The sequence below is a fragment of the Glandiceps talaboti genome, chromosome 18 (assembly GCF_964340395.1).
Source record: "Glandiceps talaboti chromosome 18, keGlaTala1.1, whole genome shotgun sequence".
NCBI lineage: Eukaryota > Metazoa > Hemichordata > Enteropneusta > Spengelidae > Glandiceps > Glandiceps talaboti.
Genome location: NC_135566.1, coordinates 7069471 through 7087671, shown reverse-complemented (window position 1 = coordinate 7087671; position 18201 = coordinate 7069471). Strand labels below are relative to the sequence as shown.

Sequence of the window (18201 nt, the reverse complement as noted above, 5' to 3'; positions counted from 1 at the left end):
TTCGCAAGTTGCGAAAGTTACCGCTGTCGGTCGTCTTGCGACGCAATAATTCATTTATTTCGGAGAGACAACTGAAGTACAAGTAAGTACACCACATACAGGTAGTTAGTTTTATCATAAACTTCATTACTTCGTAACATTGACATTTTCTGCGCTTGTTTGGAGTAAACGTTTGGAATCGAATATCTGAATGACTGAACGTACACCACGTGTAGACATGGCCGCCGATGCGACTGAGATGAACATATGTCTCACGGTCTTGATTTTTTTTGTTTTCAAGTAATTAAAATGGATTCATTGCAAGTTATTAATTTGAATGTAAACCCATGATAAGTAAATATAAACAAATATAGCTATACACTGCATGTCGATGATATTCGCATGTACATTGCGAATTGCGTCGATCAAATTTTTCTCATTCAATGTCTGCGCATGCCTCAATGTAAGTATGCGACTTCGATCATGTCGAAGTCTTTGAAATTGCCTCATAAAAATATGTTGAGATATAATTTCTATTGTTAAAATTCACTGAACCGATCTCTATGTAACACACCTGTGATTATACTAAAATATATTGATGGTATTTTCCCGATATTTTTGTGTGAATTTCTGTGGTATGGAAAGATACAAATCTGAGACAGCTCTACCAGCTGTGACTTGACAGTGATATAGAAGGCTACACTATAGCCAGTCTAGGAAGATGTATCTTTGAGAATGAATATTTTTGACAGATACAGAGTCAAAAATATTTCTTGATAATATCAATACATATTTTTGATTCTGTAGATAATTGTTTTGCTTGCTCTCTAAAAATGAATAAGCAATATTAGTATGTTGAACATATTATTAGTAGTACAGTTCTGTATTTCTGTGAGGTGGTGCAATGTTAGTACTTTCCATTTCATTGGCTTGCATCAGCTTTTAGCCAGTTCAAATTGTTTTCATATAAAGACTGAATGAATATGTTGTGTACAGTTTTTCCACACTAACCATCACCGGCCATTTCTTCTTTAACAACAACAACAACAACAACAACAACAACAATAATAATAATAATAAATAATCTTTATTGATCCAAATAAATTTGGAAATTTGTTGAATGGTCATCACAAGAGCAGCGCCCTAGTGTTGGAGAAGCAGGAGGAAACTGCAGTACCCAGGGACAACCTGTGTTGTTTTGCAGGGTCAAACTGAGGATCACCTTTCTTACATACAGACCTGGTTTAATTTTAATTAAAATTTTGAAGTCAAGTGGTAGCTGATATTGTGGCACTGCACGACATTTCACATTGTTACAGATTAATTTATACACCATGTTTCTCAAGTAATTGTCAACAACAACAAAAAACCTGACAAAATATTACATCATCATGAATTTGCAGGCACCATGTCTCGTTTCTTTGCCGGCGGTTCGAGTACGGAGAGCTCTTCAGATGAAAGTGAAGGAGAAGAAGTCATACAACAGAAACCTGCAGCTCAAGCAGGTCGTATGTTTATGTTCAGTGATGATGAAGAAGAAACAAGAAGAGTTGTACGAAGTGCTAAAGATAAAAGGTATGTTTTCAAAGTTGTGAGTTATATAAATTGACACCTTTGAAAGTGGGGATGTCATGTTGTGTGTATGTTTTCTATGTAAAACTGAGATATCTTATAAGTTTAAGCCTTTTCAATGTATCGTATTTGCCGACTTTATTTTAGTTTGTGTCTATATTAGACAGCTGGAAGCTTGCTTTCCACAGTAGTAACAGAAAGGAAATACAATAGTAATACATGTAACGTCATTGTGTTTGATGTTTTATAGGTTTGATGAAATTCTGGGAGTAATCAAACAAATCAAAAACCATAAAAAGATCAGAGATATTTCAAAAGTGTTGACTGGTTTTGAAGATCTTACTAAAGCTTATACCAAAGCCAAGAATGTAATAGAGAAGGAAGGCAATCCAAGATGGTACATCAAATGTCTTGTTGAATTGGAGGAATTTATCAATGAGGTAAGAGTTGGAGAAATAGTTTCACATGATAAATACTTATTTTACTCAATACTTCATGAAAAACTAAAGCATATGGTGTCAGAATCTCCCTTATTCTTGTACAGTCATGTAGCCAGCATTTTTACTAAGTTTTGGAACCCAGGAAAGAGGAGGAATATCTGGTAAAATTTGCTTAGATTTTCATACGTTGGATAATTTCATAGTGACCATGGATAAATACCTTGGAAATTCAGTTGTACCTTTTTAGTATATTTTCATTAATTAACTTAAAACACTCTTAGCAAATTACATGGCATAAAAAGACATGTTTTCAAACTATTATCAGAGTGTTTGCTAAGGTCGGGGAACCCCCAGTAACAGAAAGGGGTAAAAATGACAGTGTTTCCCCATAGAGTCTATGGTAATTTTGTTTGGGAACCCAGGTAAAATGACATGGGAACCCCAGCAGATTTTACCTACTTACCGCTCTTAGCAAAAACATTGATTTTATGTATATTTCCTAACAGTGCTGGGAAGATAAGAAGAAATTCAACAAAATTAATGCCAAATCTCTGGCCAGTTTGAGACAAAAATTGCGAAAGTACATCAGGGACTTTGAAGAACAGATGAAAGCTTACAAGGAGGTAAGATATTTATTTGACTTGAATTCATGTTGTTGTGAGCATACTTATATGTTTTCTTTACTGTACGTTGTTCAACCAGTAACAAACTTACTTTGGAAGAATTTGATACTGGTAACGAAGAATTTTATTTGTGAAATGTTGTGTGCACCATTCTGTGGTCAAATACGATTCCCATAATCTACATATTGACAATCTCGCTGTATAAGGATGAAGTCCATAGACATAATACATTTATGAAGTTGGTCTCAGATTCAGAGTCAGATTCATATTCAGAATCAGAATCAGATTGGAGGACAGTCTCATATTGAGCCTCAGATTCATACTCCTATGCATGCAGTCTCGTATATGTAAAATCATGATGACTTAGTTGTGTACAAACAAATACCCACTAGGAAGAAAGACAATTAAATGGTCCCAAAGAATATGTATAGGGCTTTCAGAAAAACAATGTCAAAAAAGCTAAATATCATAATGCTATTTGTGATTTCAGAATCCCGATGTTTCAGGAGAAGAGATGGATGATGGAGATCATGACAAAGAAGGTATGTATGATATTCTTTGTGTACATCATATTTTGTAAGGTGAGTTTGTAGTCTAACAGTACAACCCACTCTGTCATTCTTTTTAAACTGAATACATCCCGTTGAGTGCACTGTCATTCCAGGTAATCAATGTTTGCTAGATTTGACTTCAGTGACATGATGAACCATTCGTTTATGGCTACTCTTGCCCCGAACAAATTTTACTAACGTGTCATTGCCAATTTCCTGCTGTAGGCTTTGACAATAAAAGTTGTGTTTACACCAGTAATGGTCCTTGGTAAGAGTTTGGCTCCAAGTACAGTTCTCCGTGCCCATTGCAGATGAATGACAGACTATGCAGTGCAAATATAAGCGTTACAACCCATAACACCGAAATAAAGCATTTCCTGTATGTACCACAATTGTGTATAGCATCCATATCAAGTGTAAAAGTATGCTGTTTCAATTGGTTTATTTACAAGCCCAGCATGTGGCCTTTCTAATGTGGTCAATAAGCAAATGAAACAGTATACTTTTACACTTGATATGAAATGAGTGTAGCACATAGAGAAATTTCTTTACTTCAGTGTTACCCGTTGTAATAATGAACTTGTCTCTGATAGGTGTGACCACGCTACTTGTGTATCAGGGACCAACAGATGCCTTGGTCATATAACATTGGTGGTATGTCACATGTCACATGGAGTAAATTAATTTTTTGTGTATTTTTTTGTAGACTCAGATTCAGATTCAGATGATGATGGTCCTGGTGTAACGGCAAGTGATTTCCTGAAGAAACCAGCAGCTCCAGCTGCGACTGCTCCTCCCACAACTGATATGAGAAGTCAATTTCTGAAGGATAGTGCAGCAGTAAGTATTTACTTGATCATTTTATATGATGATTAAGATATTCTTAATATGCATTTCACAAAATGGACTAACAGCTTTTGTTTTGACTATTGTGAAAATCAGTGTCCTCGATCAATCCATCAGTCAATCAAAAGAATTAGTGAAGTACCTGGTTTTGAAACTTTGTTTTAGTCTATATTGTTGATAGTGAAAGTGATAATCCACACACACACTGATTGCAGCCTTGAGTAGATATTGACAGTATCCAGATTTGTAGAATATAATATCAAGAGTGAAGGAGTCTTCAAGGGTGCATGTGTGTGTGTGTGTGTGGTGGGGGGGGGGGGGTGTGCAGGATTGCAAGTGTGTAGTTGTGTGAGTGGGTGGGTGGGTGAGATTTGTGTTGTGTGATATACATTTCAGTGTCACTATTTTTGTATTTTTCTGTCCTTCTTTGTACCTAGGGAAGTGGTGAGAGTGACAGTGATGATTCTTATTGGGATTCATCGTCTCATTCAGATGATTCTAGTTCTGATGAGGAAGGTGGTGTTCCAGGACAAAGTTTAGCTGCACAGTTCTTGAAAAAGTAGGTCAATTTATGTACCAGCAACAGAGTTGTTTTTCATCACATCACATCACATTACATCACATCACATCACATCACATCACATCACATCACATCACATATTTACCCTGCCAGGAAAGAGATAGTGAAAAATGTGATGTCATTTCCTGTAAGGTTTTCCCACAAACCCATGCAGGAAATCTCCTAAATGGCAGAACAGATGTAAGTGCGATAGGACTTTTTTTACAAGAGTTCAAAGTTGAGTAAGTTACCAAGGGGCTATTTTATAACCCAAAATCATATTTAAGCTGATAGCACTAATCAATACTAATGTCCTCAAGACAGAAATAAGCCTGACTAGACTTTACTACTCATGTTTGAGTTCATTGATAAAACTAGAATCAGTCCAACTACAGTTCATAGGCACCAGTGGATCATGGAACCAGAACTTGAAGTGAACATTGAGTCAAACGATGAAGCAAGAGCTGTGTTCCAAAACGGGTTTTATTAATTAAAAACTCCTGACGTTTTGATCCTACACAGGATGTACATCAGGGCAATTGGATGTAGCAGAAAAATGTTCTAGGTGACTACACGGCTGAATCAAAAACAAAGTGTTTGTTTTTGTTTTTGATTCGGTTGTGTTGTCACCTACAGCCGTTTTTTTTCCCACTACATCCAATTTCCCTGATGCAGATCCTCTATGTAGGATCAAAACATGGGAAGTTTTCTAAATTAATAAAACCCGTTTTGGAATCCAGTTCTTACTTCATCATTTGAATTAATTTTTGTTTAATGACCCAACAGGACTACAGGCGATGACAAGAAAGATGGTGAGAGTAAAAGAGAAAGGAAGAAACCATCACAGAAATCTAAGAAGAAACAACAAGAAGAAGATGAAGATGAAGGGTGGGAAGAGGTCAAAGGTGGCATCAAAGCCGTCATTAAGGTATTCAAACATGCATATTTATTTGCCAGAAGTCAAAAAGAAAAGAAAATCGACATGTCAAGTGGGGAAAAGGATCTGTTCAAACTAGTCTGGTTTATGACCCAAGGAAAACATATACAGTAATATATACATATAACATTAAAAAAACAAGCAAAAACAAACAAAACAAATCATATGCATGTATATGTAGATTGGGAAAGGATTCCTGCACATTCCAATGTCGTACTCCTAAAAAAGTGGAGTAGGTGTTTAACCATTTCCGTAATTTAGATTAAATTTATTATAACTGAAAATAACATTTTTTTACCAACTTTTCACTAGTTTTGACCATATAACCAGCATATAGTAGTTTTTTGGGAACCTGAATGTTGGTATTGTGAATTGTGTTTGTAATATAAATATTTGACTTATTTGTGATACGTCAGTAAACAAACAATACATGATTTTTTTACCAGTATTCTATTATTTTAATCCAAATTTTAGTTGTGAATGTGACATTTGAATGTGTGTATTGACAAGTATGAATAGAAAATTTATATTCCAGTAAAGTGATACCTAATTTTCAAAGATCAGGCAATTCTAACTATTTTTATATCAATTTTATTACCTAACACCCACGCTCACCTTTATGTTAATGGGGGTGTGGTGGACAAAAGTGCAATCCCATCATGCATGGGGGGATGAAAGTTATGTTTACAAATGGATTTTTTGCTATATTTCGATATTGTCTATCTATAAAGAATAGAGATGTCTTCACCAACACAACACTTGTAGATGATGACTACAAAATGGAATGCCATAGACATGGAATGTAACTGTAAATATGAGTTGGGATAATGCAAATTTCGGATAATCGTTGTTCAGATAGCCAGGGATCCACTGGTACATGTAAATGACAGATTTCAGTCCATCCTAAACAGACTTGTCTTTCTTTCATTGACAGAAACCCAAAGCTATGTTTGATAAGGATGTTGAAATCACTCATGTTGTGGTACTCAAGAAGATGAGTGAAATTTTATCTGGTAGAGGCAAACGTGGAACTGATCGATCTGAACAGATACAACTGTTGAAAGAATTGCGTGAGATTGCAGCTAAAACTGAGTTGGGAGCTGCTATGGATATCAAAATAACCTTTGCTATTACAGCCTCCATTTATGATTACAACCCAAATATAGCCACAAACATGAAGCCTGAAATGTGGGACAGGTACGTAGTAACCCTTCCTCTAATATCACTGTATAGTGCCCTCTACCTGTAGATTCTGTGATTGTAAGTTTTTTGGTGCTAAACTTACGTTAGCTTAAGTGAACAAAGTTTGTGTCAAATTTAAGGTCTTCATGAACAGCTGAAGGTGGCAAAATGAATGTGAGAGGAAGTAGATGTCCTTCTTGTAGATATAGGTTTATGCTTATGAACCACATCAGTACTTGAAATCAAAGTCTGTGTGAAGAATGCATACAGGTACAGTCAAACCTATGTATAGCAGCCACCCAGGGGACTGACATAAAGTGACCATTATAGGGAGGTGACCACTCTCTCAAGGGGTGTTCATTTATTCATGATCATGGACTTGTAGGAAATGAATAAAAAACAGGAATGTGGTGAAAATTCTTTTAGTGTTTCTAAGGAAGTCTGAGACTGAAAGACATTTTATGTCATTCTGCTGTCATTAGCCTTTTCTTGGTAAGTAGTAGCTGATATGTTGTACACGGCATGTCGTAACGTATAGACTAGGCAAGTGCATACATGTTCATCAGCAGTATGTCCTCGAAGCCGATTTGACGTGCCACTGATGCACACAATTTCTAGTGATGCACCAAAACTTGGTGTTCCCCCCGCTTATTATGTGGTGAGTTGTAAGATACAACATGCCATTCCCCACCTATTAGCTAGCCCTCGCCTCTATGGTTGGCCCATGCTTGAGGGCGCCCTATCAAGGTATACCTTCCGGACTGTTATGGCTAATGTGTTGATGTTTTCATTATCTTTCTACAGTTGTATAAGTTATATATCTGAGACATTGGATTTGTTGAAGGAGAATCCAAATATAACAGTTGGAGATAATATTACAGAAGAGATGGAAAATTTGAGTGTAGGTATCACCATATGCATACGATTTTCAATTCATAATAATAATGTATTGTTTAAAGACCATCGTCTTAACGGTCTGTACATATCAAATTGCAAAATTTAAAAAAAAAAATGAAGAGAAAAAATATATGAAAAAATTGTTAAGTACATCACTTCATAAAATACTAGTTTGATGAAAACAACAAAAGAAAGAATACAGGACACATTGGAACCAAAATGAGAGACACAACCACTTCAAGAATAACAGTGAGGAAATATGAATGTTTTTAAGAGTTTCCTTGCTTGAATAAATGCAAATTTGTCTATCACTTAAAGATCCAGTGGAAGATAATTCCACAGTTGTGGTGCATTTTGAAAGTTTTATCATTTTACTCAGAAAACAGATTTTGTGTGAAGTTTTATATAAAAAGAATGCATTTCAGGAACTTGCCCTTATTTTAATTTCAAATCTTATCCCATTTTCTGCATAGAATCCAGATGCACCTTATAGAATCCGTGGTTGTATTTTGGGTAAGGTGGAACGGATGGATGAAGAATTTATCAAAATGCTCCAGAATTGTGATGCTCACTCATATGAATATGTAGAAAGGTACTGTACAAGTCGTAACACCTCTGTGAATGTTTAGAAAAGGTAGCTGAATTGTGAGGCAAGATGGGGGGAGGGGGGGGGGGGCACTAGGACTGCCCAAGGTTGAGTTAAAATAGGAGAGGGGGGTCATTTAGGGAAGACTGTTGAACGGTAAGGCAAGATAGGGGAGGGGGCTGATAAAGACTTCCATGTGAATTAAGATGGGGAGGGGGCACATGAAGACTGTCCAATATTGTGTTGGGTGTATGCAAGGAAATGAACAGTAACATGGTAAGGCGAGGAAAGGGAAGACTCATGTGAAAATAAAAAATTGTTAGTATTAGGTCAATGTAGTACTAGAAAGTGTTTGATACAAGTTAATATGTTGTTAGCATCAGTAATGGGAGGTTTGAGAAAGGTAGTGTCTTCAGTGTAAGCATAAAGAAGTACAGTGATGTTTGATGGTATGATTTACAGCACTTTATATTGATGAGTCGTATACTACAGTGTTTTTGCTAAGGTTTGGGAACCCCGGTAACAGAAAGGGGGAAAGAGGTAAAACTGGTAGTGCTTCCCATGCAATGTATCATAGTTTAGGTGGGGAACCCCGGTAGATTTTACCTACTTACCGCCCTTAAATAAAACACTGTACTAATATGAAACCATTGACCTCTGTCAGTATGATCCTTTCTCATTGTAATAATGACACAAGTATGCAGTAGTAAAGTATCCAGAGTTTGCACCCATGGCACATTCTTCATGGTGTCATGACAAGAAGCTTTGGAATAGTACCTGTGAATGTCATCCGATTCTGTTTGGTTCACCATACCAAACTAGAAACCAGTACATCCCACAGGCAAATATATATTCTATGCAAGTTTTACTGAGTCCCAAAAAGTAGTACTCTGATACAGCTTATGCATCTGCATGAGTTCTATGATGATGCCATGAAGATAATGATTCTTTATGATAAGGATGATGATGATGATGATGATGATGATGAGTATGTTGTTGTTGTTGTTGTTGTTGTTGTTGATGTTGTTGTTGTTGTTGTTGTTGATGATGATGATGATGATGTGGTTGGTAGTTATAATGATGACATTGATATTATAATAGATAATCTTGCAATAACTGTTTTTGTTAACGGTGGTAAGTAGACAAAATCTACTAAAATGTTCCCCTAGCATTTTATTAGGGTTCCCCCTACCAGTATTATGGTACAATGTATGGGAAACTAGGCTAGATTACCAAATTTACCCCTTCCTGTTAGTGGGTTTCCCAAAATACTGAATACATAAGACTAATATTGTCTGTCATTTTGTCGTTTTGACTTCAACACACAATCTTTTCGTTAGTTGGAGAATACAGAGTAATATCATTGTATTTTATTTTCCCCAGGTTAAAAGATGAAGCCAAGGTTCTAGACATTATCATCAGATTACAAGCATACTTGGAAGAAAGAGGAAGTGCATCCGAAATCTGTAGGGTTTATCTCCAGCATACAGAACACATATATTACAAGGTAATTGATAGTGCGGGATAATGTGCAGACCTGTTTATATTGTGACACAATTATTTAAAGGCCAGGGTTTCAGTCCCAGTTTCTCACTTGCATCTTGTCTTGTTAGGGCAGCCATAAGGATTACATAGGATCATTCTTTTGTTCTGGGCCAACATTTTCTATGGCATTGGCAGACTGTTTTTCACACCTAAATGTTAATCATAATAGGCCTTTCCAAAATTTGCCATGGTGGTGCTCTACTTCCTGTCTGTGTATACCTTGGGGGTATACGTGGTTTAAGTTACTCGGTTAATAATTGAGCACTGCTTCTTTCCTCGATGTCTGAACAATGTGAAAAACGTCCCTGATTTACACTTATACCGAATACCAAGGGACAAACCTCTTAAGAAATAGTATTATGAGGTGATGATACCCCCAATTTGACGAGGGCGCTATATTCTCAATTTCCTGTTTGCAGTCTGCAGATTGTGTCTTGAATCGTGTATTGATAAGCCACTTTTACGTACAGTATGTATGTATGTAATTCTTTTTTTAAAACCTGATTCCGGAGGCACGAGTGTAAGTTGAATATATATAGTAGACCTCTACAGTCTGCATATTGTAGTATTTGTCTTTTCAATATAATTGTCTTCAGTTTCTTCTTTTACAACTCACCAAACTATCACTGAAGTATTGTGACCAACAAGTATCTTGTCTTTGGGTTGAAACAACTTTAAAAAAAAATCCAAAAAAAAAAAGTTGACCTACCTTAATTTCTGACGTCATGTTACTGGAAAGAAACATTTTTTTTATTTTTGCCTAAACGTGTGTTGTTCATTTGTTTGAATTGACAGTATGATTACAAGCAACTTCAGAAGTTGAGGAAGAGTCACGATGAAGAAAGGAGTGCAAAGGATAAAGCCAAGCTAGAGAAGACTAAGACAGAGGTCGTGAAACAGGAACCAGTAGTAGTAGAAGAAGAAAAGAAACCAGAAGAAGAAGTGGTAGAAGTAGAGGAAGACAATAAGGAGAAAGAAGAAAAACAACAAGAAGATAACGATGATGAACAAAATGGTAACATTGTGGGTGGTGTTCCAGGTAACTATAATTTTACTACATTATTTAGTAGATTTTTAGATCCCTGAAGGGGGATTATGTAAATGGACTCCATCCGTCTGTATTACGTCATTTCTCTAACATGCAAGAACCAATTTCATATTTTGGCAGTCTGAATTGATTTTTGAGGTGCATTTTAAAGCTGCCTCATTTTTGATGGGGGGGGGGGCAGCTAAGTCCTCTGCTCGGCCATCATATCTAGGATATCACCCCCATGTTAATACATGATGTGTTTTTCTATTATTTTGCCTTGATAGAGGATAGCAGCGATTTGATGGACCGTATGTGTAACTATATTTATTCCAAGGATTCCACAGACAGAATTAGAACTAGAGCTATTCTATGTCATATATACCACCATGCATTGCATGATAGATGGTATGAAGCCAGAGATTTGATGTTGATGTCTCATCTCCAAGATACAATTCAACACGCTGATATACCCACACAGGTTAGTTTGGAAATATTGAGAGGGGGAGATGTGAAAATGTGTGCAAGCAATATGTGAAAGGGGAAAGTGGGTTAATCTATATTGGCAGACTGTCTTCAATCTGTTACAGGGTTCTGATTTCCATATGGGGGGGGGGGGGTGCACATTATATGAAAGTGTAATGTGAATCTAAATTGACAAATTGGATTTCATCTAGTTGTGATTTTCATATTTACTACCATTGTAAAGATACGAGTAATCAAACAGATTTCATCTAGTTGTGATTTTCATATTTACTACCACTGTTTGATTACTCGTATCTTTACAATGATCTCTTACACCAATGTCTTTTAGGCTACTTGTTTATTTTGATATCCAGCTCTAACTTTGTTACTTTCTCTATCTGTAGATTTGTTACAACCGTGGTATGGTACAACTTGGACTGTGTGCATTCAGACAAGGCAACATACGTGATGCCCATAATGCACTGTTAGATATCCAAAGTGGTGGAAGGGCTAAAGAACTTTTAGCACAGGTGAGAGAGAGAGAGTCAGATCACACACCATGCACCAGAGGGTAGTGTGTATCTGAATGGGTTGGTCTAGCTATGCTATGATCAGGGGATGGGGGGGAGTGGTAGATGGGCTGAAGAACTCTAAGTGAACACTGATTAGATCAAACACTGGGGCATTAATTATCAGATTGGGTTGACTTGGTAAAAAAGGGTCAGTCACCATCTGGCTGTTTTGTTGGCCTTTTTGTGACCTATGGGTAGGTTATGAAGGGTCTAGTCAGATCATATCCGGTGTGTGGGGGGGGGGGGGTTTCAGTGGAATTGGGTTGAGCCCACTATGCTAAAATCACCTGGGGAGAACAGTTGGTGATCTAGGAAGTATAAATACATGTTTATAATTGTGGTTTCAGGGTCTTCTGATGAGATCGATGGCTGATAGAAATGCTGAACAAGAGAAGTTAGAAAAAAGGAGACAGATGCCATTCCATATGCACATCAATCTAGAGTTATTAGAATGTGTGTATTTGGTGTCAGCTATGTTGTTGGAGATACCTTACATGGCTGGTAAGTTCAACTTGCCTCTTTCCCCCTCCATCCTTTCCATCTATGTCCCTGCTGTCCATCCAACTCTTCTTCCCTATTCATTCCCAATTCTCTATATCCCCATCCTTACCACTCATGCCCTTGCTGGAGGATTAACTGTGAGTCCACTCACTCCCCATCTAGCCATCCACCATCTATCCAAATATAGCAAATGTAGTGCAATAAAGGACTTATTCAAAAGACAGTAGCCTTCAGGAATATTTCCACTTCTGTGTTAATAGTTTTTACCTCATTATAAATGTTATATAAAATGTTCATTTTTTTTTTGCAGCTCATGAATTTGATACCCGTCGTCGTATGATTAGTAAGAGCTTCCATCATCAGTTAAGACTGAGTGAACGACAGCCACTTCTTGGCCCGCCAGAAAGTATGAGAGAGCATGTTGTCGCTGCATCCAAAGCCATGAAGAATGGCAACTGGAAAGCCTGTCGCAATTTCCTGATCAATAGCAAAATGAATGGAAAAGTCTGGAATCTTTTCCCTGAAAGTGAAATTGTCAAGAAACTCATTGTAAGGTGAGGAGCAAAACAATTTTGATTTTGTTATGTGGATTGTTAGCTCCCAAAAATGTAAAGGCCAAGGGGGCTTCTATGTTGGGTTTCATCTGGCGATTAATTCACACATGCATCTCTGACATGTACTGGACATGTTATTTAAACTTGGCACAAATGTGAAATACCATACTAGGCGTATGCAGTTCCTTTAGTTTTATGACCTTTTCAGATTTGAACAATATTGACCATAGTTGTTATAAAGTGGATATAGTCACTGTATAAAACCATATCAATTCTAGTACTACATAACAAGTCTTGTAAGTTCATTCATTCCCTTGTTGTAACATGTAATGAATTGCCATTCATCTTGCAGGAAAATACAGGAAGAAAGTCTTCGTACTTATCTATTTACCTATGGTAGTGTATATGAGTCCTTAAGGTAAGTTATGATGGTGTTGTATGAGTTGCCATTCTTATATACATGACTGACTGACTGACTAATATTTCATCCATTATTTGTGTATTTCCCTGTTCTATATAGCTTCCTTGTTGGAAAGTTGAGACTTCATGTTCTGTTTCTTACCATTCAACAACTTTCTTGCAACTTTGAGGTGGTTTGACACGTGTGCTTGGTAACTTTGAGATGTTTGACATCTGTTTCTTTCTTACAGCTTGGTAACTTTGTCTGAGATGTTTGAAGTAGAACAGTCTGTAGTACATAGTATTGTTAGTAAGATGATTATCAATGAAGAACTCATGGTACGTATACAATGTCTTGTACTGATACGTTATGGGATTGTAACAGTTAATATGTGGTCTTTTAGTGCCAACTCCTGTATAGGAAGGATTAGAATGATGTAAGGAGATGGAAGATTCCACCACACCCACCTTTCCATGATACCATTTGCAGAAAATGGAGTGGTTTAGAGTATGATTTTCATATCATAAATTCATCTCTCAGAATTTACAAGATATTTGTTACCTTTGTTACATTGTTCAAAAATCTACACTGACATCAACATAAACATAAAACTTTATCATTCTTGGCAGGCTTCATGGGATGAACCAAGTCATTGTGTTGTTATGCATCGATGTGAACCCACCAGACTACAGAGTATGTCATTGCAATTGTCAGAAAAAGTGCAGTCCTTAGTGGAGAATAATGAACGGTTGATGGAGATGAAATCAGGAAATGTCCTCAGACAAAATCAAAACCAGCAACAGCAACCCTATGGTGAGTTCTTGTAGTACTAGTAAATCATGTAGAATTGAATTTCTTCAAGTTACAGCAAACACAGGAAGCGTTCATCAGGAGACTGTATGTAACGTAAATTTATGATCAAAACTGATCTTTGGCAAATTGGGGTTGTTGTTTACTTTGGTAGGTGACAATATTTTAAGTGCTGAAGACTGCAGGTTTATAATTAAAAAGAGAATCTTGCTAACTGAATGAAAGGGGAGCGCCACTCCAGGAAATAAAGACATTTTCATAAACTATGGGTTCTGGAGAGTGATTACATGATTTTAAATGATCATACTACAATTACTTGCAAATTTTAGAAAAACATCAAGTTGTAAAAACTAATAGGGCATTTTCCATTGCATGATGGAAGTCAGCAGATATAATATATTCATGATTGCACAATGAATATTCATGAGAGATGTTTTACACTGTTAGGGTATAGGTACTCAGGAGTCATGAATATTTATTGTGCAACCATGAATATATTATTTCTGCTGACTCCCATGAATCCCACAGCTAAATGACTCTCCATGACCCATAATGTATAAAAATGTGTCTATTTCCTGGAGTGGTGTTCCCCATTACTGCGTATCAACTTCTCTCTTTCACACTTGTGATCAATTTGATAAGTACAGAGTATTATAGTTTTAACTTGTATCTGTTTGTTTTTGTCCACACAGTGCGTCGTGATCGTCAAAACAGGAAACCCAGATATTATGACAAGAAATACGAGTAGTTGTCCAGCGGAAGAACGCCAACGTTACCAGTATTTGTCACTGTACATTTCATCACTGTTTGCATGTAGGAACACATTTACAATGTGGAAACCAACAACTTTCCAAGCAAGTTTTGTGTGGTGCAATAATTGCCACTGTCAGGAGTTACAAAAAGAGTATATAAACTTTGATGCAAATCGTCTACGAAAGTCTGACTTTTACCACTTGATGAGACCAGATTCAAGTATTCAAAATGAATGTCAGTTTACTTTGTTAAGTAGCATGGAGTATGACAGCAGTGTAACAGGCGTAGTATTTCCCATTAGGTTGTTTCACGTCTTATCTTGTTTGTGGGGCCGTCGATATTGACATTGTCTGGTTGTGTTTATGAACAAGTGTATGAAATTGATATAATGTCAATTTTGTATTCTTTTCTCAGCATTGATTGCCAGGTTACTAACCATCCAATGCATTCCGTGAGATGAACTATATAACAACAGCCTTAATTTTCCGGTTACCATCAGACATCCATGCCTTTTCCTGACTCTGTATACTGAATGAAATAGCAGCGGGATATTTTAAGGAGTGGTGTCTGACAAATGACAACCATCCACTCTAGTCCGATATAACAGACTAATTAGATATCGACGGCCCCGTCACATAAATTTATTATTGCATGCAAGACAAACTTGTCAAATTTCATAGTAGTAAATAAATCCCAATTGATTCAACTAGAGTGTGGTTTCTTCACATTTCCTAGCCAATTCTGTGATCTGTCAGAAGGATACTCTGAATCACATACAGATGTTATCTCCCAATACACAGCAATGAAATAGTCTTGTTTTTTCCCCAAGTACATTAAAAATCTCAAGTTCAAGGGAGTGTAGAATGTCAAGTTGATAGCAAGCTTTTTAAAAATCCATCTCAACTTGCCAACAAGAAATGGTTTGTCTGTGTTCACTTCTAGTATATACAAATACCACAAACCAATGACAGTGGGAGGCTTGGAGAGATGTATATTAAGCCTTTCTCTTGTGATAATAACTTTCAATCCTGAACTCCTATTCTATCTGTTGCGTGTTTTCAAAATTCTATTTTATGGCATGGAAGAATTACCATCTCGCCATTGCAGATGATTATACACAAATTCTTTTCTTTGCATTCTATGATGTGTGCACTATGCACCAAGTAGTGTGAGGGCACTGTTTACTGAGCTATGTCATTGCTGTGTACTTTCAAGTTTTTACGAACAACACCTGAAAAAATGATAGGCTAATATACAATGTTTGCCCAATAATACACAGTAGTTCTTTTCCAAAAAATATAAAACGGTTCATAAAAAATATCCTCAATAATGTAGCTTTTGTAATATGTTTATTACAAGAAACAGTAAGATAATAATAAATATACTATGTGGACAGGTTGAGTTGAAAATGAATTCATTTGTATAAAGTGAAATAGAAGGAACAGTGAAATATTCAATGTTTTGAGATCGTGATACATGAAATAAATGAAGTACAGAAAACAACTATGTTTTGTCTCTGTTTGCCAGATTTGCTACTACTTTGTAGATATAAGATTGACAGCTTACATTAAAGGTATACAACTTCAGGGAATGGGTTTGTGTGATCAGATGTGTGTAAGGGTAGCTCTAACCAGTACTCCCAGTTTGCAGGGACCTGTACCTGGTCCTAGTTCCAGAATAATGATTTTAACAGCAAGTATTTACATTGGAACTAAGACTGGTCCCGGGTTAAGCTTTGTTCAAACTGGGAGCCCCAGCTTAAGGTTTGATTTACTTGTACATGCCTGGTGGGTTTATATCTTTTCAATAATCCATAGAAAAACTGAAATACATGGTGCCCCTGACTTACTGCAAGTGTTCTTTCATTCTGTATTGGGGCAAGTGTAAAAAACTGTTGTAGATCTAATCATGATAATCTGTAAAACTTCATTGCTATATCACTAAGCTAAGTAGTCTATCCCTACTAACTCCCTAGCTGTAATACAAATATGTATCTTTTTGTACAGTCAGTCCACTGTTCTTGCTGATGTAAATCATCTTTCTGTTAGGGGTTCTATCCTATGAGGTTCTATCCTCCACCCTAGTCTAAACTCCCTAGAATGACTACAAATATACATTTTTGCAGTCCGTCATTATTCTACATTTTGACATTGTTCTTTTCATATCTCATAGTATTGGTACCCTAGTGCTTCTCTGTGAGCCAAGACCAACTTCCATTATATATCTGCTGACATTTGTTTAGCTTGACCCAAATAACTAAACAGATCAGCTATTTTCCATATGTAAAGTTCATAGGTGAAAGTTCAATTCCTAATCTTCATTTGGTAAAGATATGGACAGGTTGTGGACCACTAATTAAGGACTGTATCCATATAGTTTCCTTCCCTGCTGATTTCCGGGCATAGTGTGCTACAATTGACCATCCGGATACACTGCTACCCAGGAAATACTGCGAACCTAAATACAGAAGAATAGGACTCAAATATAGGGCTCATGTATATTCATATTTCATTCGAAAGTAATAAGCACTTAGGAGTCATGAATATTCATGTCCTGCTATTGCGTACATACTGACTCCCAAGGGATCAATTGTGTCCATGGCAAGGACCTACATTGAACAAGGAACTTCAGTTTGGTGTTCTTGGCAATTTACATATATGCGATGTAAATCTTGAAATTACTCTCCAGAACTTCAAGTTTATGAAAATGTATGATGTTCCACTTTAATTATTTATTCATCAAAGAGATCATTCCTGAGTCATGACATACAAGGAATAAACCAGGCATACTTACGAATGGCTATTTCCTGTTCTACTAAAGACACCATATAATTGTCGTCTTTGTAAACACCGAATTTTGGAACATGTTTGAATATGTCATCCTTTGTAAATATATGTGGAAGATGTTGGCTTAGAATGTTGTACATCATCTGTTTGGAATGTGATAAAAAATACATTATACCAGAACCACATGACACTAGTGCAAGTGTGGTATACTTGAGACATTTATACAAGTGCTTGTAGGGTTCTCTGCTACCATACTTTGACAAGCAAAGCAAGTGAAAGTGCAACAGAAAACACCACAAGCGTGAATGCAAATACCCCCAGTATGAGAAAACTTATCAGAAAAGCTCGTTCATTGTGCAAAGCTAGTCAGATTCAAGCCATTTAAGTACTGAATTATTACTAATAAACCCAGTATCCAACACTGGCACTCTCATATGAGGTTTTGTTCTTGCACATTTTTATCCAAAAACAACAAGTTTCATAACAATATAACTATGCAACACTTGCCACTTGATTTGCATACCTGTATGCAATAATGTCTTCAGTATTGCACTGCAACACAAACAGCAATAGTATGCAGTAATGATACAAGTGATTACTGGTACATATGTAGGAT

At 36.6% G+C, this 18201-nt stretch overlaps 1 protein-coding gene across 1 annotated transcript; it reads left to right on the top strand.

The window, feature by feature from the left end:
- Window positions 1-4: 4 nt before the first annotated feature.
- LOC144448810 (eukaryotic translation initiation factor 3 subunit C-like) lies at window positions 5-16362 on the top strand. Its single transcript, XM_078139114.1, has 21 exons — window positions 5-82; window positions 1383-1554; window positions 1802-1991; window positions 2498-2614; window positions 3105-3156; window positions 3872-4005; window positions 4449-4570; window positions 5357-5498; window positions 6442-6704; window positions 7494-7590; window positions 8060-8178; window positions 9556-9679; window positions 10513-10756; window positions 11032-11225; window positions 11614-11739; window positions 12129-12282; window positions 12593-12836; window positions 13189-13254; window positions 13487-13574; window positions 13866-14049; window positions 14739-16362. The coding sequence occupies exons 2-21, from the start codon at window positions 1388-1390 to the stop codon at window positions 14792-14794; spliced, it is 2883 nt and encodes a 960-aa protein (XP_077995240.1). The 5' UTR covers window positions 5-82; window positions 1383-1387; the 3' UTR covers window positions 14795-16362.
- Window positions 16363-18201: the final 1839 nt, after the last annotated feature.

Bases quoted from the DNA above. Each gene is read 5' to 3' on its own strand.
- LOC144448810 (XM_078139114.1), top strand. From the start codon at position 1,388: ATGTCTCGTTTCTTTGCCGGCGGTTCGAGTACGGAGAGCTCTTCAGAT. The intron at 5,499-6,441 runs GTATTCAAACAT...TTTCATTGACAG, and splicing joins GCATCAAAGCCGTCATTAAG to AAACCCAAAGCTATGTTTGA. The intron at 6,705-7,493 runs GTACGTAGTAAC...ATCTTTCTACAG, and splicing joins AAGCCTGAAATGTGGGACAG to TTGTATAAGTTATATATCTG.